Raw genomic sequence first — 25,628 nt, forward strand, 5'->3', positions numbered from 1 at the left:
GTAGTGGGAGCTGAGCAGCGCGGACATATGGCTTTGTGCGTATTACTCATCCGCTGTAAACTGCTGAGGGGATAGGTATGTCTCATGGAGATAATCTGGAACATCCGTAGCCGCGAGGAAATTTCTAGTTTGCTTTGGGCCAGGCATTCATCTACCCTGCCCTCCCACCAACGCTGGAGTGGAAGGAAAATATCCTGTGCATTAATTATTAGCAAATTATAAATTGCTGAGATTGCACCTCTACCCAGGTGCCCCATTATGAGTTTCGCCTCAAGGAGGCTGCATTCAGGAATCTGCTCGGATGTCAGGAGGTGGGCTTGCAGCGCATGGCGCAGCTGAAGATAGTGAAAATATTGTGTGCGGGCCGGACCATATTGGTCCTGCTTTCCCTAAAAGACCATCTAATATTTCTGCGAACTTCCCTAGATAAGTGATACCTATGCGGTCCCAGTGGGAGAAGCCCTCCATACCCATCACCTGTCTGAGCAAAGTACCGCGCCACAGTGGCATCATGTCCGTGAGGCGATGAGTCCAGTGGGTAAGGTGCAAGGCTGCTCTCCAACAGAGCAGTGACACTCGGAGCAGGAGGGTGTCCTAGATGGTAAGGAATGACCAAAAAGTAGGTCACGGAGCCAATCAAAGCCCAAAAGATGTAATTCAAGTGTATATGCTGGATCATCCCAGCCACCAGTAAACCATTCGTTCACCAGGACCAGGTGCACTGCAAGGTAATAGCCATATAAATCTTGCGAGCCGAGGTGAAGGCCACACAATGGTGCCCAACCGCCCAGACAAAAGATGTAAATTTCAAGGTAAAGGACCGAAACCACGCTCGTGGAATAGGATGAGGGTAATTCGCCAAGACTTATAGATACCGAGGGAGACATCTCATCTTAAAGACTGCAGTTCGCCCCATCAGATTAAACGGTAGACTGGACCATTTGCGTAAATCATGATCCAGTATTGAGGCAAGAGGGCGGACATTTATGGACCATGCCAGGTCTGGAAGGCTAAATATGTGAATCCCTAAGTACATAAAGGAGTTGCTTCTGATTAGAATATCAGGACACCAATATCCTGCACCATCACCTGCGACCTCCACCAGCACGGACTTACTGGCGTTCACACGCAGACCAGAAGCCTCCGATTAAAGTTGGAGGATCTCAAGACATCTAAGACCCTACATCCGCAGTTCAATGAGGAAAAGCAGGACATCGTTTGTGTAGTGGGCGATCTGGTCCTCCACTCCACCCCCATTGCCACGCCAACTTGCGTGTCACACCGAATCAGGCTTGCCAATGGTTCTATGCAGAGGGAAAAAAGCAGCAGGTACATGGGACAACCCTGCCGCATCCCTCTGCGGATTGGGATGGGTGGTGAAGAGCATTCCATTTACTTGAACCTGCGCTGAAGGGGCTCAGTATAGCAGCCCCACTAGTCTACAAAAGGCGGACCCGAAGCCTGCCCTGTGGAGGACAGCCTCAAGAAAAGAGTAGGAGACGGTGTCGAACACCTTTTGAAAATCACTAAAACAGAGGGCCAGACAGCCCTTCAGTCGGGACGACTTGAGAGAGGGTCAGCTGCACTCTTTGGATACTGTGATGAGTGCTCCTACCGAGCATGAAGCTGCAATGGTCTCGGTGTATGAAGTAGGCCAGATCTGTATGATCGCCAAGACCTTTGCAAAGATCTTAATGCTTAATGTTGCCGTTGATGAGGGAGATCAGGTGATATGAGGAGTAAATGTCCACCGGTCGCCCTGCCTTGGGTATGACCACAATGGTGGCAGGCAGTATCTAGGTCTGAAGGAAACTAGCCCCCCTATGAAGCCTCTATATAGAGGGCCAACAGATGAGGTGTCAATATATCGCAATAACAAGAAATTTGATGGGCAACCCATCGGGTCCCAGGGACTGAATATCAGTTATGGCTTGTCTAATCTCTTCTGCTGATAGCAGTAGGTCCAGCTCTTGGGCCAAGGAGGAAGGGATAGACGGCAGAGGCACATCTCTAAGAGGGGGATGCACAAGCTCACTGAGTGGGGTTGGGCATGCCGTATACAGATCTTGGTAAAAGGTTGCAAATGTTTGGGCTATCACGAGCAGCTCCTCGTGAAGGGCACTGGAAGAGTCTCTAATAGCTGGGACCACCCTGCTGGAAGCCCCTCTAGTCACCAGCCAATATAGCAGCTTGCCTGATGTGTCTCCCGAGGCATGTACCCGTTGGGTAGATGCCCTCCAGCCTAGATCTGAGCATCTCCAGAAGGCACTGTACGTCTCCCGAACTCACGCCGCCAGTACGTCGCTCTAAAGCAAGGATCTGGGCCTCCAACTCCGATACCTGTGCCTACTGCTGCTGCTGCTCCTCCCCACTCCTCATGTAGCCCTTAATATGACCGCATAAGGCAGCTTTACTCATCACCCATAATGTAACTGTGGAGGTTACTGAGCCTGTATTGTTCTGGAAGATGAGATGAAGTTCCTCCTCCACAAAAGCTATGCAATTATGATCAGTTCAGTACCACGCATTAAACCTCCACATTGGGTGGAGGGCGCTATTGGGGATACCCCACTGAAGCAGGAGGGCAGCATGATCGGAGATGCCTCTTGGTAAAATCCAGATGCAGGGCAATCGCAGCAAGTCATAAGCCGGCGGCCACAGATGGTCAATTCTGGATTCAGTTTTATGAGGTACAGACAAGTGAGTGTAGGACCGCTGCGTGGGGTTCCAGGAACACCGCTCATCACAGAGGCCCATAGAATCTGCCCAGGCAGTAAGGCTCACAGAAAGAGCCAACCTGCCCTGTCGCAGGGTGTCCGACGTGTCCCGCACAGGATCAGGGACCGCATTAAAATCTCCCCCAATCGAGATCTGTATCTGTGAGACCAGTCTTTTACTACCACCTTCTTCACATCTGGTTTCTAAACTGCTCACTAAAACGCTGGCCCAGCTTGTGTTTTTTTGCCTCCACAGTGTGCTATGTGTATGGAAGAGGTGCATCTGATGCCACCCCTTCCCTCACAGACATTGAAATGCACTTTATTGCAGCCAGATCTATGAGCCTCATTCACCCCTCCTCTTCCCAGCTTATACACACTTCCCTCTGTTGAACATCTCATATTTCAGTTTCCAGGACTTCTTCGTATTGTTGGGTGAGAGTGGAGTTATGCCTGGTCTGTTGAGAATGAACATAGCTACTTATCATGTGACATGTCAGTGGAGGGGAGTCTTGATCGGAGAGTTGATGTCTGATATCTGAAAGAAACACGTTAGTTAGATTCCTCACCTCAGAATATCCCCAGACGTCAGGCTGGATCCGGAAAGATTTTTCGTCCGCAATACCCTTGCGTGTCGCTAGGCGTCGTCTGTGGCTCCGCGTCCTTCGTCGGCGTCGTGATCGCCGGTATGATGTCGTCTGAGTACTTAGACGCCTCCCTCGCGCGCTGACTTCAGTTCTTCTTTTTTCCACGCCAGTAAGCGCCGATCCGGGAAGAGCATACCCTTTTAGTCATTTTTTGACTAAACTTTTTTGAACTCTTTTGGTTCCATTCTTCGTCGACCTCGACTCTGGTGCCGATAGGGATGCCTGGCTTCAAAGCTTGTCGGTCACGGATCACCACCGCCTGTGCCTCTATTGCCTTGGGGCAGACCACGATGCCGAGTCGTGCCTCGACTGCCGGGCCTTGACTTCGAAGGCTAGGCGGGAGCGGTCCCGCAAGCTGCTCGAGTTTCGACAGTCTGCTCCGCGCCGCTCAAGGTCCCGGTCGAGGAGGAGGTCGAGGGACCGGTCGTGGAGCCGCAGCCATCACCGCTTGTCGGGTTCGAAGTCTTCGCGATCCGGTAAGTCGAAGCATAGCAAGAAGTCGAAGAGGCGACATCGCTCTTCTGGCTCCCCTCGCCGGTCGCGCGACTCTGCTGAGGGTTCGGGTGGCACCACCCGCGCAGCTCTGTCGGAGCCGCAGGAGTCCAGTCAGACCCCATACCCTCCGGTCCCTGGGTCTGACGCGACTCCGGCGGAGGTCAGGGACTTCCTCGTGGCCATGAGGAACCTGGCTCCGCCGTCGACGCCTGCTGGCGCGCCTTCGGGCCCCGCAGGCTCGACTGGGAGGCCTAGCGAGCCGGCGGCTCCGGCCCCGGCGCTGTCGTCGACTCCGGTCCCGACGCCGCAGGCCCCCAGGGGATCCAGGCCTGGATTCCAGACGGCGCCATTCCCCGGTTTGGTCCGGGCCCGGCGTCGGAGCGACGCCACCCGGCGTAGCATCAGCGACACCCGGCGCCGCATCCGATGCAGATGGGTGACGGGTTCATCTTCAGCCCGGCTCCAATCCTTCCACCTGTATACCAGGAATCGGATGATGGTGACCAGGGCCGGACTGAGACCAGCAACCATCCCTGGCAGGTTGCTTCCCCACCGGCCTGGGTAAGGTGAGGGGAGGGGGTTGTTAGCCGCTAAGCACTGCTCCTGCTTTTCTTACAGAGGGATGATTTTTCAGCGCTGCTGCAAAACCGGCACCCTGTAAGAAAGTCTCCCCCCTGCGGCCACAAAACTGGCCCCCACCCCTCCAGCCCACCAGGGAAATGCCCGGTGCCCCCTGCGGCCTGTCCGGCCGTGACGGTGATGACTGGGAGGGGTCTGAGGACCCTCTGGCCCAGGAGGGCCAGTTTAACTCAGGACTGAGCAGACGAACTGGGGGATGCCAGTGGTCTTGACACCTCCCCAGACACTGGCTTCATCTCTCCTCCGACCGTGGCTTCGGAGGAAGGTGCTACATTTTCTGTGGTGCTGCGCAAGGCGGCCAAAGCCCTTGGGCTGGAGCTGCCTGCGGTGGCCGTGAGGACTAATCTCCTCACTGAAGTGCTTCAACCGTCAGCAAGCTCCTCGGAGCCTCTGCTGCAGTTCAATGAAGCACTGATTGACGTTCTGAAGGGCACCAGGTCCAAGCCCTCCACAGTTCCTCCTGTGCACCGGAACGTGGCCCAGCACCAGTGCCACCGCCCTGCACCGGACAACCCCAGTTTTCTGTTGCTGCACCCCACGCCCGAGAGCTTGGTTATCCAGGCCTCTACCTCCCAGACCTCCTTCCCGTCCGCTCCCCCGGATCGGGAATCCAAAAGGTTGCAACAGTTTGGGAAGAAGCTGTTCTCCTCCCTTAGTTTGGGGTTGCGATCTATCAACACCGCGTGCCTTTTGGACCGTTACTCCCACTCCCTATGGGATACGGTGTAGGACGTGCTGATCCAGTGTCCGAGGGAGACCCGGACACGCCTCGCCCAGGCTCTTGCCGAGGGGCGGGATGCGGCACGGCATGCAATCTGATGTGGACTGGACACAACGGACTTGCAAGGCAATGGCGACCACGGTGGCGATTCGTCGCCACGCCTGGCTGAGGTCCACAAGTTTCTCTGGGGATGTCCAGAGCACCCTCCTGGACATGCCCTTCGATGGCAGTCGCCTTTTTGGCGACAAAGCGGATAGTGCGCTGGAGCGCTTTAAGGACTCCAGGGCTAAGGCCAAGTCCTTCCACTTTTTGCCGCTTTCGTGCCCAAGGAAGGAGCGCCCCCTCACGTCCGCCTAGCCACAGGCCGCAGAATCAACCTCAACGCGGATAACGCGGTCGCGGACGTGGATTACGCCGAGGCGGAGGAGGGACAACAAGCCGGTCCGTCCACATCTACCCCAGCAGCATCCGCCTCAAAGCCCTCCTAGTCCGAGCTTTTAGGCCCATTCCATGCCAGTGGGAGGCAGAGTTCGCCATCACCTGCTCCACTGGCGTACCATCACATCGGACAGGTGGGTGCTGCAAATCGTCCGAAGGGGCTACTCCCTCCCCTTCGAGACGATCCCTCCAGCCATGCCACTGCCGTGCCACCGGATTTCGGGGATCACTTGCTACTTCTGCAGGAGGAAGTTACGGCCCTCTTGGCCAAGGGGGCCATCGAGCACTTTCCTGGTCCAGAAGTAGGTTGTGGTTGTTATTCCCACTACTTTCTGGTTCCCAAGCAGGGCAAAGGGGACCTATGCCCTATCTTGGACCTCAGGAGCGTCAACGCCTTCCTCCGGAAGGAGAAGTTCAAGATGCTCACCTTAGCTCCGGTTCTGGCTGCCCTAGACCCTGGAGACTGGATGGTAGCGTTGGACTTGCAGGACGCTTATTTCCACATCCCCGTCCTGCCGGGCCACCGGCGTTACCTGCGGTTCACGGTGGGCCAAGAGCATTTTCAGTTTGCCCTGCTCCCCTTCGGCCTCACCAGTGCCCCTCGGGTGTTCACGAAAGTGATGGCGGTGGTCGCAGCTCATCTGCGCAGATTAGGGGTTCCAGTCTTCCCCTATCTCGACGACTGGTTGTTGAAGGCAGGCTCGCCCCAGGCAGTCGTCTCCCACCTCCAGACTACGGCGGATCTCCTGCATTTGCTGGGGTTCTCCATCAATGTGCCGAAGTCGCATCTGAGTCCCTCCCAGAAGCTCCTCTTTATCGGAGCGGTTCTGGACTCGGCGCAGTTCCGGGCCTATCCTCCGGAACAGCGGGTCTGGGATCTTCAGGCTCTTCCCATCTTTCGGCCTCTATCCCGGGTTTCGGTCAGGTTGGTGCTGCGGCTTCTGGGTCTGATGGCCTCCTGCATCCTGTTGGTGCATCACGCCAGATGGCGGATGCGGGCTCTGCAGTGGGACCTGAAGTTTCAGTGGGCCCAGCATCGGGGCAACCTGTCCGACCATATCTTGATCTCGGAGGGCACTGCAAGACAGTTGCAGTGGTGGCTCACGGACCGCGATTGGGTCAGTGGCAGATCCCTCTCCCTACCCCAACCGGAGCATGTAGTAGTGACTGATGCGTCCCTCCTGGCATGGGGGGCCACATGGGAGAGGCGGAGATCAGAGGCCTCTGGTCTCTAGCGGAGTCTCGGCTCCATATCAACCTTCTGGAGCTGAGGGCGATCCGACTTGCACTGAAGGCATTCCTTCCCTCTGTCCGGGCAAGTGTAGTGCAGGTGTTCACGGACAACACCGTGGTACTGCAACAAAAAGGGCGGGGTGGGGTTGTGGACCCTTTGTCAGGAGGCTCTGCGCCTCTGGACATGTCTGGAACATCAGGGCATCACCCTGGTCGTTCAACATCTGGCGGGCTCTCTGAAGGCCAGAGCAGACGAACTCAGCTGCCGGTGCATGATGGATCACGAATGGCGTCTCTACTCGGACGTGGCGCAAGGCCTCTTTTGGCAGTGGGGAGAGCCTTGGTTAGATCTATTCGCCACCGAAGAGAACGCGCAATGTCAGCAGTTCTGCGCGTTGGAGTTTCCAAGGCGGCACTCGCTCTGAGACGCTTTTCGTCGAAAGTGGAGTTGCACTCTGTTGTACGCCTTTCCGCCTATACCACTTCTGCCCAGAGTGCTGAAGAAGATCAGGCGCGACAGGGCCCAAGTCATCCTGGTGGCTCCGGATTGGGCACGAAGATACTGGTATCCCGAGCTACTCAGTCTACCGATCGATTCCCCCGATCCGCCTTCCTCTACAGGAGGACCTTCTGTCGCAGAGACGGTCCTTCATCCGAACCTGTCCAGCCTCCACCTCCATGCGTGGAGATTGAGCGGCGACAGTTGATGCCATTTGACTTGCCACCTGAAGTCTGTAATGTTATTCTGGCAGCCAGGCGTCCCTCCACAAAATCGGTATGCGCCTGCAGGTGGAACAAATTTGTGGCGTGGTGCACAGCAAAGGCTGTGGATCCCCTTTCCGCCCCTCTTTCTGAGGTTCTCCTCTTTCTTCTTTCCCTGGCCCAGCAGGGCTCTGCTCTGGGTACCCTTGAGGGATATCTTTCAGCTATTTCTGCTTTCGTACGGCTTCCTGATCAGCCTTCTCTTTTCAAAACCCCTGTTTCTCGATTCTTTAAGGCACAGGTCTTCAAACTGTGGGGCGCGCCCCCCTGGGGGGTATGGATGGGTTCCCAGGGGGGCGCGAAGGCCTCTGCAACCACATGTTAAATGAAGACGCCTGGAAGTGCAGCGATGTTTATTTGCTGCATTCCCAGGCTGTCTTCATTTACTCGGAAGCCCTCAGAGTGCTGTGGGGCCAGAGGTCAGTGGGTGTGCTGCTGGGGGCTCGGCTGGGCATTGTCTGGAGTCTTATTAAGACTCCAGCACGCCCCGATTTTTCACAGGTCTTTAAAGACCATTTGCATACCTTTGGAAACTGGTTACGGAGACTGTTTTTTTTCTTTTTCCAGTATCCCCTGGGCCCCGACTCTCCTTCTTTCATTTGTATTTTACATATACTGCTGTAGTGTGAAAATGCATTTCATGAAAATGAATATAAAAAAGGCTTGCCAATAGAAAAAATGCCAGCCATGTATGTTTAAAGAGCCTGCAAAGACCTTGCTTTGACACTTAATAGGGTCTTAAATAAAAAAGTATGTATTCATTTGTAATTTGACTTTCTGTCTGTTCCTTTTATTTTCAGTCATGAAACATTCAGGCAGCCCTAGAACACATTTAAAAGTGGTTTATATTTGCTTTTCGAAGTATGCACAGATAAGTGCTGAAAATAGGGCTTTAGGTGACTGTTTATTTTTGTACCGTCTGCAACATCAAAATAATGAGCTGGCAACCCTAATCATAAGACTGGAAGTTTGTTGCAGGATCAGCACATTATTTATTTCCTTCACCCTCGATTCCCTGATTTAATTCTATAGTAGCAATAATTTAACTTGTATCTGAAACCCTACGTCCCGTCAATAACATGCTGATTAACTTCAAGTGTCTGGGAATTCACCCTGCATTCAGACAACTCACTCCTCATTCTCACCCTTCACTTTCACACTCACTGTGCACTCACAGCGCATAGTTATGGTTTTCCCACATTTGCCACACAATCCATCGTCTGCTGTATAATTTGCAGATTGAAAAATGCAGCAACACATGTTACCTCACAGTGGAAGGCCCTTTCTAAATGTTGATTGGTCACCTTTCTGTTGCTTACTGCTATATGTGGGTGTTAATGTGGTACTTATGAGGGGCAATAAAGGCCAGGACAATGTTAACAAGTGTAAAAATAGTGCAGTAATTTGCCTTTGCTTGCTGCAGAATTTAGTCAACCATGCTGCATAATTTGGTCTTCTCCTGCCGGCTATTTCCAATGGCCCTGTATATAGTGCTATGAGGTCCCAGCCTGTGGCAGAAAGCACTGTGAATATGTAAGTCATTATTTTAAAACAGTATTTACATACTGTAAGCCAGGCAGCGGCAACATGATGCAGTGATTGAGATAAAACGAGTTCTTACAAAACATACTTTTTAGTAATAAGTAATCAAACTGTATCAAATGCAGACATTTTTGTAATTGTCTCCACTACTCAAGATCCCAGCTGATCACTCCTTTACATTACATCTTAAAAAAAATAGATCTTTGCCACCATAAAGCTTTAAGCAGATCCACTGGAATTATTCAGCAGAAGAGGACAACATTATAAGGCAGGTTTGGCTAAATTATGCAGCAAGAAAAGGTAAATTATGCGGCACAATGCGCCACATTTTGTGGTTAGCATTACTTCATTATTTTGTCATTTTAACTCACGGTAACACTGTCAGGGGAAATATTTCACCTCATTAGTACCAGTGTAGCACCCAAATACAGCAGTAAGCAACCACAAGATTACCAGTCAATCTTTGCAAAGGGCTGTCCACTGCTCCGGAACACTTTGTCACGCTTTAAGTAACTTTTGTTCCGTTTGAGCCAGAATCAAGTTTTTTTGTTGTTGAAATCTTCAGATTATGTAGCAAATGCAATACACTGATAATTATGTGGAAAACGTTGCTGCAGAAACTCATAATTCCATGGTTTCTTTTTTAACTTTCTGCACTACCAGCCGCACTTCAATTTCAGGCAGAGGCATCTCAAAGTCAGTATTAACCATTCAGGGGCAGTTTTTTTGTGAAAGCTGAGTCCATGGGGTAGCAGGTAGAAGCTTACAAACCAGAAGTCCAGAGGTCAAAGAGCTACAAAAACACAAAACAGAAGGACTAGAAAAACCTGAATGTACCTAAACTCAAGCCGAGCTAGAAAAGTCCTCAAAAGGAGGACGGAATCCCATCACCCACCGAGGTGGCATGCTTCATCATATGGGATCCTCTCACCCGAACCTAGTTTGGATGAGGAGCTGCTACTCCGTGTGTGAACCTACAGGAGGAGCTCGCGGATGTTTTTATTCTACGCTGATGGACTGTGATCTCCTAAAGATCGATGAAGATGCCCTAAGTTGGGTGAAAAATGAAAGTGCAGTGTAAAAGAAGTGTATTAAAATTGACTACAGGAACATAACACAACTTTAATAGAGAGTGTCCCTGTGTCAATATTAAGAACAAGGTGGTAGCGCGGACTGGCCTAATAACCGAACGCACTAACACCCAAAACCAAGGGTCAACATGTTTCAGCCTATAACGATCAAGAAATTTTTAGAGATCTAGGCTTTCATCAGGACCGAAAAAACAAGAACTACTGCACTTAAGCAAAGTGCACCGAACAGAAAGACCTAAACTAAAGTCTCAGTGTTGGCAGGCCGATACACCAACCTTATATCGCAGGATCAAGTGGAGTAGTTGCCAATGTCCTGTCACGCAAAGAAGGTACGTGCCTGTATAAATATCGGGGCTAAGTCTGCCGCTCCTGGTAACCACTCAGGGCGTGAGACAACGCACTGTCCGGCGTTGCCCCGGGCCTCCTTCCTGAATGATAGTAGCAGGTAGAAGGCCAGCAGGGTTGCAATCAGATGCAGAGCCCTAATCCTCTCAATCCCTGGGGGCCTCACAGTAATGGTCTAGGAGACAGAGGAAAGGAGCGAGATTCATAGATATTGTCAAAGAGAAGGCCCAGAATAGGGAGCACTGAATGCAGACTCATTTTTATGTTTACAAATGGCCAGAGACTGCTTCTTCAGCGAGATACCCCAAAGAAGGGGACAATATAAGTGTTTTTGGTTTTTTTAAAGGGACATTCATTAGTGAAGCTGGTACTGATGCCAAGTGTGTAAGTGGCCACTGCTGGTTATCATAAAGGAGCAGATGCAGCAGGACTGGGGCCCATGGATGTTGGGGGGCCCACTGCATCACAATTATGACTGTCTACCTTTAAAAAAAGGGGCATCAGAGCTTATTGTCCTTTCAAGCATTAGGACAGAGGTGATGATCCATCATGGAGGGGAAGAGGTAAAAAAGGCAAAGGAGATAGCCTGCTACTCAGGACTTCAGTTATCATTAGTGCAGCATGTATAGTTGCATTGGGGTCAAAGAGTGTGAGGGGCTCACAACACCCCAATTATGGGGAGCAGTTTGTTTGGGATATCTGTTTTTGTTTGATGCATTTGCTGTTTTATAAGTCTCATATTTGGTGCAGTTCATAAGCTATAGAAAAAGTATTCCTGAAATCATCTCATAAGCCCCGCTCCCTGCACGCAGCCATGTCCCTCCCGCTCCGCCAATCCTTGTCATGAAGTTTTGGAGGGGGGCCTGACCTCAAAACATTTTGCTTAGGGGGGGCTCAGAGTAAAAAAGTTTGAAGACCTCTGCTTTAAGGGCATTACTCACATGTTTCCTCCTGTCCCTTTCGTAATACCTCAGTGGGATTTGAATCTAGTATTGACCTATGTGATGTGCGCTCCCTTTGAGCCACTTCATAATTGTCCCCTTCGTCTTCTGACTCTTAAGACTGCTTTCCTGGTTGCCATCACCTCTGCTAGAAGGGTGAGTGAGCTCCAGGCTCTCTCTTCTAAGCCTCCTTTCCTTACCGTCCATCCGGACAAAGTTGTTCTCAGGACTCGTCCTTCCTTTCTCCCTAAAGTGGTAACTGCCTTTCACATCGGACAGTCTGTTACACTGCCCACCTTCTTTCCGCCTCCCTCGAAAGAGGAAGAGAGGCTCCACCGCCTGGACCCAAAACTGGCGCTGTCCTTCTATCTGGACCGCACCAAACAGTTCCGGGTGGATGACCAACTCTTTGTTAGCTACGTGGGCGCTAAGAAGGGGCGGGCGGTGCACAAGCGAACCATCCCTCGGTGGGTCGTTTTGTGTATCAAGGCCTGTTATTCCTTAGCTAAAAAGGAACCTCCTGTAGGGTCTAGGGCCCATTCCACTCTGGCCACAGCGGCGACCACTGCTCTGAGCCGGGGAGTCCCCTTGGAGGACATTTGTCAGGCAGCAACGTGGGCCTCGCTGCACACGTTTGCCAAACACTATTGCCTGGACAGCAAAGTCCGGAGAGACGGCTTCTTTGGCCGTTCTGTTCTCTAGGACTTTCTGGTGTGATCTTGGTTCGCAGACCCACCACCGGGGTTGATCTTGCTGAGGTATCTATTCTAAGGTGAGGAATCTAACTAACGTGTTTCTTTCAGATGAACAAGTTACTCACCTTCGGTAACGATATATCTGTAAGAAACATTAGTTAGTTAGATTCCTCACCGCCCCACCCATCCTCCCCGTTCTGCGAACCGATATCTAGGGTTGAGGTCATCCCTTTCAGGGCCCTAGAATTTTTGGCACCAGTGTCGGTCTCTTACATGGCTCTGTGTTCCTGGCACGGAAAGCTATGTACAAGAACTGGTGTCTGCGCGCGAGGGCGGCGTCTAAGTACTCCGACGTCATCCCGGCGATCACGACGCCGACGATGGACGCGGAGCCGCAGACGACGCCTAGCGACGCGCAAGGGTATTGCTGACGAAAAATCTTTCCGGATCCAGCTTGACGCCTGGGGATATTCAAAGGTGAGGAATCAAACTAACGAATGTTTCTTACAGATCTATCGTTACCGAAGGTAAGTAACTTGTTCATTGGGTCACATCTTGTTTAGGGATGATGGGACGAAGCACATTTCTCTGTCTCTTCTCTTTAGATCTTCTCCGATTGGATAGGTAATGTTTGGGAAGATCCAAGTATAACTTGTCATAAATATATGTACCTGAACCTAGACTTATGTTCCTCTCCCTCTGGGAGGCACCCAGCGAGCTCCTATTTACCGGTGGACCTACATGGGGGGGGCGGTGTGTGTGTGTGTGTGTGTGTGTGCGTGTGTGTGCGCGCGTGTGTGCGCGCGTGTGTGCGCGCTTGTGTGTGTGCGTGTGTTTGTGTTTGTGTGTGTGTGTGCACACAAGTGGCAGCTGCTGGCAAAGCAGGGCACAGGTGCCAACCTGGGCTGATCACGTCTACTCTTCTTCTTTCCACAGTGGCAGAGCCCGCTACGAATTCACACATGAAATTCTGATGGACGAGCAATCTGTTTTCAATGGGCAGCGGGTCCCCCGTGAGCGCCGGATCGCGGTGATCTGCCGGAACCTTCCAGAGGCAGAGCTGGGGGACAGTGTATTTCCAGCATCCTGACAGCACAGACACTCATCTCAGTGGCGCGCGCCCTTAGGTGTGGGATCTTGAACAGTCCCAGAGATTGCCACAGCACCCAGAGGTGGCAGGCCTTGGATAAACCGAAGGATGCAAGTGGCGCCATGGGGTGTTTGGCCTTGTAAGCACCCAGTTTTGTTTTTACTCTCAACATAGCAAAGTCAACACTCGTTCTGAGTGGGCAAAAAAACAGCTAACGTTGCCTACTTTTCACCATGTACTCCCTTGGCCCCCACGAGGATATGTAATAAAAGGGTGTGTCCTTCTACCTCTAGAGATGGCCCTTCTCCACCACCTCGCCATCCTGTGGTATGGACAAGGTTCTCTCTTTTCACAGAAGTTTTATTTTTGTACTACTTTAGTTTTTATGATAACAGAAGAGGCACTGACAACAGACTGTATAAATAAAATCATGTAGGAGAGAGCACTTTAATAAATAAATAAGTTATAAAACATAAATAGCTCTTATCGTACTGTACAAGACTGAGGTTTTTATCATAATGTAGAGAACTGGGACACTTGAAGACAAAGCCTGTGAGGGATGCACATATCCTGCAGTGGAGTGACACTGTTTACAGCCATAGTCCACGGAAAGGTAACAGGAGCTGTGGGTGGAAGCAGGGACATTTTGTTGCTAAACCTCCAAAGGGGTCAATGCAGGTCTAAAAGCTAGCGCCATGCAGGTGTCAGGGCAACCAGTAACCTTACTTGGGTTAGAATTTATCCTTTGAGTACGTGTAGGTTTAGTACTACTTGACGGAGGTGCTCAGAGTGTCTCCCATTTCATCAGTCTATAGACTTCTGGCGCTGTAACCGAGGTTTAGTTACGCACAGGGTTCAAGCAAGCTTGCATTAGTGACTCTTCATAGACAGAAAGCAGTGTCAGACTCTCTTTTGAGGTTGCAAACCTTATATACCTTGTGGGGCGTTGCTTTTTTTGGGAGCAGAGTCCATTGTCATTTTGGAGTCCTTTAGAAGCATCTGTCCTTGTTTTTGGGATCACAAAGTAATCTGAAGCAGTCTGGCTTTTTGAGGTCTGCAGCAGTTCGACCTTTACTGGTCTAGAATGCTGTGACCTCTTGTGGTCCCACCTGGGTAAGGAGTATCCTGGCCTTTTGGGGTCCATAGCAGTTTGTGGATCCTGAACCATCATATACTTCAGAATCTGGAGTAGACTGAGGCATCTCGTAACAGAGAGACCCTTTACTGGTGTCTCTTCAGCCCACGCAGCCACACGCTGAGGCTGAGAGCTTCTCCACGGTGCGCCACTGGTGGCTGTCATCGAGGAAGACCACGTCCTCGTAGTGCAAGGGCCGGCAGCAGGGGTCACTAAAGATCTTGTCCTCGATAATGGCTGGGATGTCGCTCTTTTGCAGCAGTACAGACAGCGTCAGGTCATGGTTGGTGCGAGCCCGAGGGCATGTGCCCCCGCAGAACTTAAAGAGGATGCTCTCTTCGGACTCGTAGCCCAAGCCCAGGTCCTTCACTGGCAGCAGGAGGCTCTTCAGGCGGCACTCGCGGTCCTGGCGGCTCCCATTCACTCTGCGTTTCTGGCGGTTTCTGGCCTCCAATGTGGTCACTTCAGCCGCAGCGGAAGGCTGGGGGTCTTTCCTCAGCATGTGTTGGTCTAAAAAAAGAGAGCAAGAGAAATACAATGAGTTGAATCTCGAAAAAAGCACTATCCTGAAGAAGAGTTGAAAGTGTCGCATTTTAGAAACGCATTGATGAATCTAAGCTTCAGCGATTGACACACTAACATTGGCTTGGCCTTTCAATACTGGCAAAGTATTTTGTGCAAACATTATAATCCTAACTTCCACCAAACCTCCTGTGAATGCTTCAGTTTGTTTGTGCCTACATAGGAGATACACAGCTAGGGACCGGGTCAGAAGGCGTGTTTCTCTGACTAGTACCATTCTGAATTCATATCAAAAAGCAGAAAGTCTTTGTCAACTAACGGAATTCAGGTGGAAGACAGCCAAGCACTGCGGAAGTTGGCTCTAGTTCAATATTTAACAGCAGTTCATTCTCCATCATTTGCTACTGTGAAAGAGTTGTTGTTTTGAGTTCTTGCAGTCTTGCTACTACATTTTTAAGTGGTGGACTGGCAACCGTCCCTGTGGCCAGGGAGTCCTTTAAACCAACTTCTGTATCTCTGTCTCTAGGAAGTTTAAAGAGGAAGAGGCAGAGGTCCGGTGCTTTGAGGGTGATCATTTAAATGTAATGTATTGGCAGGAGTCACTACACTGCATATCCTTGCTACTTAATGTGGCAAGTAAGTTGAATGTAGTCTTTTAGAGAGATGGAACTACACCAGGCTAGGACACCCTGCCTTTGACCTCAGCCAAGGTGAAGTTGTTATAATCCGTGCGTTCCTAGACTGGAGATCTAGAGGAGATCATAGCAAAGCCCCATAGCTGGTGATCTGGGTACCAGCTTGGTGCCAGAATTGTGAGGATGGTCTATTCCTGTGTGTGCCAAGTGTCCATCTCCAGCTCTGTGGTAGTGCCCATATGTGCAGGAGTGTCCCAGCACAACCAGGGTATAACCTATGCGCTATTGGCAGAAGCCCACATTAGTGGCTAAGATGGAACTGTCTATGTAGCTTAGGACTTTTTCACTCTGGTCCAGTGTCACGGTGGCATTTTTACACACAGTCCATTCAGAAAGAATAAGGTCATTGAGTATGGGGAGGAGATGTGACTTGGTACTCCATGCATTGATAAGTGGCCCTCTGAATCTGCACACTTGGCACTGTCCTTATTTACTTATGTTCTTATATTACAGTCAGCATAAGCACACTTCACAGTAAACCAACCATTGAGAAAGAAAATTCACCCGCTTACAAGTAACTTCAAATAACACAATGCAGATGAACAAGGGCAATTGCTCCAAAAGTGAACAAATGTAAACTTATAACTACAAATTTAAAAAAAAGCAAAGCCAATAGGTCTCGACTTTATATGTGATTGCAGAGCTGTTGGATGAGCCAACATTGGTAAAGTATTGCTTTTAAAAAGTTAAAGAAAATGGAATGAAAACACCCAAATATAATATGGTACCTCACAAATTGTACATCAAATTAAATGGTATCAATCTTTATAAATGGCATGGTTAATTTTTCAAATACTTTTCACTCAGACAGAATGTAAAAAGAATAAGGAAGTGTCTAAATGTAAAGGGAAACTCTTGTCTAGGCCAAATTTGCTTTCCACACTATTTAGCCATTTGGTCCTCTGCAGCAGCTTAGGGAACTCCTGTATGGGCCTCCATGAGAAGTGTCATGATAAGTACATATTCTGTGCCAGATGCTTGCTGATGAGTGCAGCAGATGGCCTTCCCCGCGCCATAAAAGCCTTTGTGTGCCAGCTTGTGCTTTCATGCAGTCTATAAAATGCAGGAGATAAAACCAAATCAACCCTTAAAATGTGCTTGTCAGCCAAACCCCAGCAAAAATATCTCTCTTGCTGTGCTGGGAAGGTGGGAAGTGCATTGAGGGAAGGGGTGGAATGAGCACATGAGGAAGATAACTAGAAAACACATGCACTCTCACAGAGTCCTGGATGAAAAAGAAAAAAAGTTGTTTCCTAAAGGTGAGTTGGGGAAGTATATTAGTACCCAATCAAAAGGATCGTAAAGAGGCCATGCTTCAGGGAGGGACAAACACAAGAACAGGAAGGAAAGCCATTGAATAAGAAACAAACAAATGAGTGACAAAACCAAGGATAAGGAGTGGGTGCTGCCTGGCAGGCGAGACATAAAACCTTTCAAAAGGGGAGATAGGAACGGTTAAGGGATAATAGTGTTGAAGAGCGGGAAGGCGGGGTGGGAGTAATGCGAAGGACGAATTGCCATGACCGTAGAGAACAGAAGTTTCAGAGTACAGAGACCCAGAGGTAGGAGATAGAAGTGATACCTAAAGAGTAAGAGTCGGGGAGGCGAAAGGAATAGGAAAACGCAGAATGCCAGGGTTCAAATAGTGTTAGGTTTAGGGGGTTCAGAGAGGAGCCATAAAGTTAACCTTTGGGTAAAAGAGGAGGAACAAGAGCGATACATATATACTGAAGTAGAGAAAAGATGATGATGGTGTGGGTAAACAGAACATGGGTTGTCTTGGGATTCCATGCTTTGCGCCCACTGGGCTAAGGAGGTATTTAGAGTTTGGCGGATGTCACATCTGTCCTATTTAGAAAGTTAAATACACCAATGTATACACTTTTAATTGGGTGGTTGGAACATTTGACAATTTTGGTGGATGTCCGGTATCTGCCTAAATCTAAATAACCCTTCAATTTTGCCTTGTCTTCAAAACTGTTCAGAGCAGATCCGAAAGATTTAAACGGGCTATTACAGAGACGCCATCAGTACTGGCGTAAGCGACAGAGCAGTACACAGAGACTAGCACAGCAGGCCTGAGAGGTTCTCAAAACAGCAGCGAGCAGCAGAGACAGACCTTGAGGAGCAGACAGATGAGGACGGGCAGACTGAGCAGCTCGCGTAGACACATTTAGATTTCTAGAGACATGAGTAAGGGCCGACGGAGTGGCTGAGTACAGAAGAGACAGACTGAACGGCACCGGCAGAGCAGAACAGATTGAGCGGGTCACAGACATGTACAGGCAGACATAAAGTCTCTGGTAGATCGCCACAGACTGAATAATTCAGACAGGATAACACATCCCAGATTGGGCAGACTGGACAGCTCAGATGGAGCATTACAGACGTGGACATCGTTGGGGATCGCATCTGCAACCCCTAGCTTGCGATCCCTGGCACTGCCTTTGGAACCCTGGCCTCAGAGGTGGCAAAATCAGTGAGAGGAACACAGGGGCGGCTGTACTTATGGACGTCAGGTGGGGCTCCAATTTTATTTGTTTTGTCAGTTTTTTTTACTACGCTAATTGTAAATAATATAAATAAAAAATGAAGTACAATTAGGTGGAGGATAACTCCCTGTCAGCTGAGGTAAGCAAAAATGCTCTTAAATGTATGTTGTGTGCGTGCTTGTAGGTGAGAGTGCGTTTGTGATAGTCATTGTATGTGTGAACAGGGCCGGACTAGGAACCGCCACCAGCCCTCACAGATTGCTGCGCGACCGGCCGCGGGGGTAAGGGAGCTTGCTAGTGAGAAATACTGTTGCAAAACCGGCCACCCATCCCTCCGTCTCACCAGGAAAACGCCAGGTGCCTGCTGCGGCCAGTCCGGCCGTGTGTGTGAATGTATGTGGAAGCATGTGTGAGTGAAAGTAAACTCATGGCATGTGATGGGCTTCCGCTACCCCTGACATTTTGATGAATTGACGTTCATAATTACAGACAGACCGCCACAAACGGAGTGAACAATTCAGTCAGGACTGACAACCCAACTAGGACAGACTGAGCGGTTCAGGCAGCAGCCCGATCCAGCGAATGGTTAGAGAGCAGTTCAGACAGACAAGCTGGACAGTCCAGGTTGAGCAGGTCATAAGTGCGACTAGGCGGGTCAGGATGAAATATCCAAATGCAGAGTTGGATATGTGTGGACATGCCACCATGTACGCCGGTGCCAGTAGGCACAGGCTTTCACTATGGAGTGCACAGGAACACCTGGTATTATGTGTACATCGGATTCGAACGATACCCGGGCCTGCTGGCACCCTCGCTGACACAAGGAAAACATTACTTTGACATTTTAAGGGCCATTATATAATTAAAAACGTATTTTTTTTTTACATCATAAAGTTTTAAATGTATGAATTTTATTGTAAACACTAAAAGATGTATTGAATTTTAAGGATTTGTTACTATTTAAAGTATATGTAATGGATTATTGTATGAATTTGTTTTATTGTAAGATTTTAATTAATCAAACAATAAAGATATCTAACCTCAAAAAAAAAATAACATCATGAAACAATTCCAAAACTGCCTCTAGGCCCTTGCATAATAGATGTCATTATTACCCAATCGGTGGTAAAGTTATATCGACCTCAGAAGGATGAAAGTCTAAATATGTATTTCTTGGATTCGACCTGAGAGACAGAAAACCTCATTGCAATAAGCTGTCAAACCATCTGTCTATAAACTGCACCCGAAAATAAGAACACATTATTTGCTGCGTCCAGCCACATAGCTTTTCAGGTTTGACCTCTGAAGAATTCCACATTCTAAACAATGCAGACCAAGAGCTTCACTCGAGAATGCCTATTTTTATGCATCAGTGCATTTAGGATAGTCAGACTGTGTTAAGAAACTGATAGAGGCCTCGCATATTATTCGGGGGTACTGATCGAGGTCTCGTGGTGGGGAGATAGAAGCCTGGAGTCTACCCACACGAGGTGTAATGTGACGAATAAGGGAGTGCACAGAAGAAGCGGGATTATTTTATTCAGGTTCTTTATACCTGTAGTTTCAGAGTACGTGGAAGCAGTGGCCTAAGCCAATAAGGCTATCAAGACCTATAACTTTGCAGTGCACGGACCAGAGTCATATAACCATTGTGTGCTTTATGACCTGGGTCACCACTGTGATTTAGAAGCTATGTCCTACTGGCAACGTGGTTCAATACAACTAACTTTAAACTTCTTGAAAGCACGGTTCTGCCAGTGAATAGTGACGTAAAGCTAATTTGTGGATACAGTTAAGCAGGTTTCTTCCTGCAAAATATACTAAATTACTTAAATTAGAGAGCGCCCAAGAAAAGCTCGACCCAACGAGATGCTGTATTGAGAATGGGGAGTGTTGCTGTATGAGGTGCGGTATACCTATAATTTGGAAGCGCCTACACAAGTTCTTCCTGTGTGATGTGCTGTATACCTGTAATTTGAAAGTGCCTACACAGGTTATTCCTGTATGAGGTGCCGTATACCTGTAATTTGGGAGTGCCTAGACCTGTTCTTCATGCATGAGGTCCTGTATACCCACAGTTTGGAAGTGCCAACACAGGTTCTTCCTGCATGTGGTGCTGTATACCTGTAATTTGGGAATGCCTATACAGGTTCTTCCTGTATGAGGTACTGTATACCTATAATTTGGGAGTGCCAACACAGGTTCTTCCTGCATGTTGTGCTGTATAGCTGCAATTTGGGAATACCTATACAGGTTCTTCCTCTAGAAGGTGCTGTATACCTATAATTTGAGAGTGCATACACAGGTTCTTCCTGTATGAGGTGCTGTATACCTATAATTTGGGAGTGCATACACAAGTTCTTCCTGTGTGATGTGCTGTATACCTGTAATTTGAAAGTGCCTACACAGGTTATTCCTGTATGAGGTGCCGTATACCTGTAATTTGGGAGTGCCTAGACCTGTTCTTCATGCATGAGGTCCTGTATACCCAGAGTTTGGAAGTGCCAACACAGGTTCTTCCTGCATTTTGTACTGTATACCTGTAATTTGGGAATGCCTATACAGGTTCTTCCTGTATGAGGTACTGTATACCTATAATTTGGGAGTGCCAACACAGGTTCTTCCTGCATGTTGTGCTGTATAGCTGTAATTTGGGAATACCTATACAGGTTCTTCCTCTAGAAGGTGCTGTATACCTATAATTTGAGAGTTCATACACAAGTTCTTCCTGTATGAGGTGCTGTATACCTCTAATTTGGGAGTGCATACACAGGTTCTTCCTGTATGAGGTGCTGTATACCTATAATTTGGGAGTGCATACACAAGTTCTTCCTGTATGATGTGCTGTGTACATGTAATTTGGGCGTGCCTACACAGGTTCTTACTGTATGATGTGCTGTATTCCTGTAATTTGGGAGTGCCTACACCGGTTCGTCCTGTAATTTGGGAATGTCTATACAGGTTTTCCCTATGTAAGGTGCTGTATACATGTAATTTGGGAGTGCCTACACAGGTTCTTCATTTATGATGTGCCGTATACCTGTAATTTGGGATGTCCTAGACATGTTCTTCATGCATGAGGTCCTGTATACCTACAATTCGGTAGTGCCAACACAGGTTCTTCCTGCATGTTGTGCTGTATAGCTGTAATTTGGGAATACCTATACAGGTTCTTCCTCTAGAAGGTGCTGTATACCTATAATTTGAGAGTGCATACATGGGTTCTTCCTGTATGATGTGCTGTATACATGTAATTTGGGCGTGCCTACACAGGTTCTTACTGTATGATGTGCTGTATACCTGTAATTTGGGAGTGCCTATACAGGTTCTTCCTGTAATTTGGGAATGTCTAAACAGGTTCTTCCTATGTAAAGTGCTGTATACATGTAATTTGGGGGTGCATTCACAGGTTCTTCATGTATGATGCGCTGTATACCTGTAATTTGGGAAAGCCTAAACAGGTTCTGCCATCACGAGGATTAAATACTTCAAATTTGGTAGTGGATAGAATTATTCTACTTGCCGAATGTCTTCTATATCTGGAATTAGTGAGCGCCTAGAAAGGTTGTACCTCCAGGAGGTATTACATACCTGTAATTTGTGAATATGCAGGTACAGGGTTCTTCTGTTTGGGAGTATTATATGGTGGCAGGGTTTTTTGATGGAGATCGAGGGCTTGACTGTTAACTTTGAATCCATTTTTCTTAGATGAATTGACTCTGCTTATGATATTAACAGTTTCTCAAGACCATGCTAATTGATTTTCCATCCATCCCTCTGCATTCCCAGGTATTTTCTGAGGACGCATCAGGTCATGAAAATACATCCAGCCACGTTTCTAGTTTATTTTAGTTCCACCGCCTCACCTACCTACCTACACATATGCATACAGACGTATGGCTTTGTTTCTATTTATTTGGAAGGCTTGTTGCTTTACATTGACAATTGTATTTCGCTGAACCACGCAAGGCTTGCATTCTTTTAAACTGAAGCAGGTTCCCCTCCAAGAGAAAGTACCAGATTTTGGCACCCTGTGCAGCGCTACGTATCCCAAGCCTCGCGGAGAATTTGCTGCAAATCTAATTAGACTGTTGAAGCACACCAGCAAAGTCAGTGAGATCTGAAAAACATGGTAACGCCATGACTTAAGGCCAAACATGGCACTTAGCTACTCTTTTGAAATTTTCTACGATGTCGCTTATTTCACCACATACCCGCCTACACTGGGATGGATTTTGCAGAAACGCTGCCAGTTGTGCTCGCCAGATTTGTTTTAGCGAATTTATTTTGAGTGCTTGGACAGGAGCATTTTTTTATTGCAAGACCATAAAGCAATATTTACCAATGTTTACTAAGTCCTCAAGGACAGACTTTGGGCCTGATGTCAAGAGGCCTATGTCTGATGCGATAAATACAATACTGAAGTGTTAGGAATTTATCAAAAGCGATAATTATCGCCTGGATTACTTATTTGGGAATAATCTTTAGATTTCAATGCTTACTGCACCAAAAATCTGCATGTCCCTGTAAATAATGGACCTTTTTTCTCGTTAAATTCTAAAGGTTTGACCTGCCGAAATGTAACAGTGGTGCAGTCTTTATCATAACTGGTTAGTACTAGGTGAGGTAAATATCGAACCACTTTTATTTGAGGGTCGCAAATTAACAGGTCTGTTGTCATCGGACTAATAGATTTAACAATTTCAAAATCATTAAAAAACTCAAAGAAAAAGTAAGTGACTGAGAGAACGGTGTAAGGACAATGACATTGAATTTTTGATCGCGGATGTGGAAAACTGCATTTCGTATAGCTGTATCATGAGTAGAGCATTTTCCTAAAAAGTATTATCATGAATTTGGATTTTTGCCGTCACTGGTAAAATCTGCTGCCTTACTTGAATTCTAGAAGCACTTTAGGAAAATGGCAAACATAGCTTTAATGGTATACCTTTCATATTCATGTGTTTGAAAAACATACTTAGCTCGATAGCATATGGTTTTTGGACCGGCATATATCGTATAATTTTGTACAACAATTTTCTTTGCACGGTGAGGGGCATCTGCATGCACACTAAAGGCTCACCTGCAATTGATGTGAAAGATTTGAACACACTACCTGAGGTCATCAAACAAAGGGTCATTTGGGAATTCGAAGATGAATTATTTACATTAAAACAATAGTTGTTTTTTATTCCAAAATAACCTTAACCAGACGTCAATAGAATGAGACGTTTTAGAATCTGCAAATACCCAACAGATGCAGTCAAATGAAACCATTTCTTGAATACAAATCTTGCTGACCATGTCAAAGTGAGACACGTTATTGGCACATCTTGAGATACAACTCTTAATCAGACACCAACAAGCAAAGGTGCATTGAATCCAACTCCCAACAAGAAGACAAACCAAGGACGGTCTGAAATACAAAGCCCAGCAAGACACCAACAAATGACTTTCTCGGCCACTATGACCAAAGGCACATTCTTGAAAATAAAACTGAACCAGATCAAACCAGATGTCATTCTGGAACCAATTCCAACCAAACGCCCTCAAAGAATTAGCATTTTGGATCCCAAAAAACGCAACCAGAAATCATCAAAGGCATCCTCTGGAAACCATATCAATATTATTAGAAAATGTGCTGATACATGGCTCGGTAAAGAGTACTGTGTTTTTTTCCATTGTCCTGGATGGCCCCTTTATGACCGTACTCGCGGCACAAACTGTTATGTTGGGTTTCTTTGTAGCACTTTATGACACCTAATTGCCACTTCAGAAATTTTAGGAAGGGAACAAAATGTTGAGGAGCAAATGGAATGGAAACCTTGCGAATGCAATGAACTTCCCTGCAACGCCTGTATCTCGCTGAATATTGATTGATGGTGTGCTATTGGTAGTCATGTCTAAGTGTTTGATTGGCTGACTTCTAAGGTGGGAACAGGAGATTGAAGTGTTTAGATATCTTGGATGGCTGTCACTTAAGCATAAAATACCAGGCCTAACAAAGCCTTTGATATAATGCTCGATTCTCAGAATGATTCTGGTGAAAGCCCGAATGAGGTGTTTGGGTGCTCATGGAAGTCGGTTTTGTGGTATTTTCATGTGGGTTATTGCTTGTTTTTGTTCAGCGACATGTGTACGTGATGCTCCTGATAACCTCCCATCCTCCCACAACCAGTTCATATACCCTCCAGATTCTTAATCCAGCTCTACCCCAACAATGAGCGAATGAATGGATGAATGCATTGCGTCATTCTGCTGTAGGCAGCTTCTTGAGACAGTGAAGCTGCAAGGGCAGGTGTAAGTCTGGAGACTGTGTAGCATCTGTGTTGGAAGATGAGGCAGAGCGTGCACCGACCAGTACATGTGGTGGACGATCTCTGCCGTCACTTTCTGTTTTAAATGTTTGGCTCCTGCGCCTGACCGTCTGTTTGGGCAGGATGTTTTCATTTGATGGATGGTCAAGACTGTTTGGGAAACGATGACCAGATGTTGCCAGAAAGCATTTAAGCCTCAGCGAGTCGGTTTAGATTATTTATTACATCCCTGAGTATCCGTGCATTACTCCTGTTTGATTAAGGCTTTCCGCTAATTGGGGATGCTGGGTACTCTGCCAAGCGTCAGATGTTTGACTGCAGTCTAATGATCTTGCATTTACTCATTCAAAGCTGATAGATTCAAATAAGTAAATATTAAGCGCTCGAGATCTCAAAACTACATTTTCACAATTGAAAATAAACAGATTTTGGAGAAAATTTATTTTCTGCCTTTAATTACATACATTGGGTTAATTAAATAAAAGGGATACATAGTTCGTTTTCTATATGCAAAAATATTTTTTTGTCTGTTATTCTGCTTGCCCAAGTATGGGGTTTAAAGAAGCGTAGTAAAATCTGCAACTCACTACAACCCTGATTACATACTAGACTAGTCACCTGCAGCTCCACAACAGTTTGTAGAATTAACATTTGTCTTTGACAACGGACCCTGCAGGTAGTCCCTATGGCAGACCCACTTTTCAATGGACAGTCCACATAGATAACATGACTAAAATAAAGGGTATTTCAAAATAAGCATAGGTTAGCACCAACAGCCAGCTAACTGGCCCCTGATCTTCCAGGGAAGGGCAGAAAATGCTTTACCTGACAGTGAGCGCAGTAGGTGCAAGAAGCTCCGGGGCGACTCCCTTGATGTCGCACTGACATTGACCAGGCTGGCCAGGATCACGACAGCAATGCTGAATAGCACTTCGGGGCCCATGGTTGCTGCCTGGTTTCATCTGGTGTGTGAGTGAAGAGGAAGCGGTCCGGGCTCCCAGAATTTATATCCTTCCCTGGAGGCGGTGGTTAACCCCCACAGCACCAAAACATCCTTGGGGTTGTATCCCTCATTGTCCGACAGGAGAGGGTGGATGGTGAGATGGACCAC

General features: G+C 47.8%; 2 protein-coding genes across 2 annotated transcripts in view; one reads left to right on the plus strand and one right to left on the minus strand.

Annotated features, from left to right (window-relative positions):
* Positions 1-19,277, plus strand: part of ALKBH7 (alkB homolog 7, RNA demethylase) — a 59,276-nt gene extending 39,999 nt beyond the window's left edge. Inside the window, exon 4 of the mRNA XM_085600447.1 lies at positions 13,203-19,277. Coding sequence (XP_085456573.1) covers positions 13,203-13,356 — 154 coding nt within the window. The 3' untranslated portion in view covers positions 13,357-19,277. The remainder of the gene's footprint in view (positions 1-13,202) is intronic.
* On the minus strand, positions 14,592-25,460 carry PSPN (persephin). The gene is made up of 2 exons (XM_085599878.1): positions 25,343-25,460; positions 14,592-15,001 (listed from the first exon to the last, which is right to left on the minus strand). Exons 1-2 carry the CDS (start codon positions 25,458-25,460, stop codon positions 14,592-14,594), a joined length of 528 nt encoding a protein of 175 aa, XP_085456004.1.
* Positions 25,461-25,628: the final 168 nt, after the last annotated feature.

Source organism: Triturus cristatus, chromosome 4_2 (genome assembly GCF_964204655.1).
Source record: "Triturus cristatus chromosome 4_2, aTriCri1.1, whole genome shotgun sequence".
NCBI classification, from domain to species: domain Eukaryota; kingdom Metazoa; phylum Chordata; class Amphibia; order Caudata; family Salamandridae; genus Triturus; species Triturus cristatus.

Coding starts and splice junctions, on each gene's coding strand:
- PSPN (XM_085599878.1), bottom strand. CDS start 25,460: ATGGGCCCCGAAGTGCTATTCAGCATTGCTGTCGTGATCCTGGCCAGC. Junction 15,002..25,342: donor CCTACTGCGCTCACTGTCAG/GTAAAGCATTTT, acceptor CTCTTTTTTTAG/ACCAACACATGCTGAGGAAA.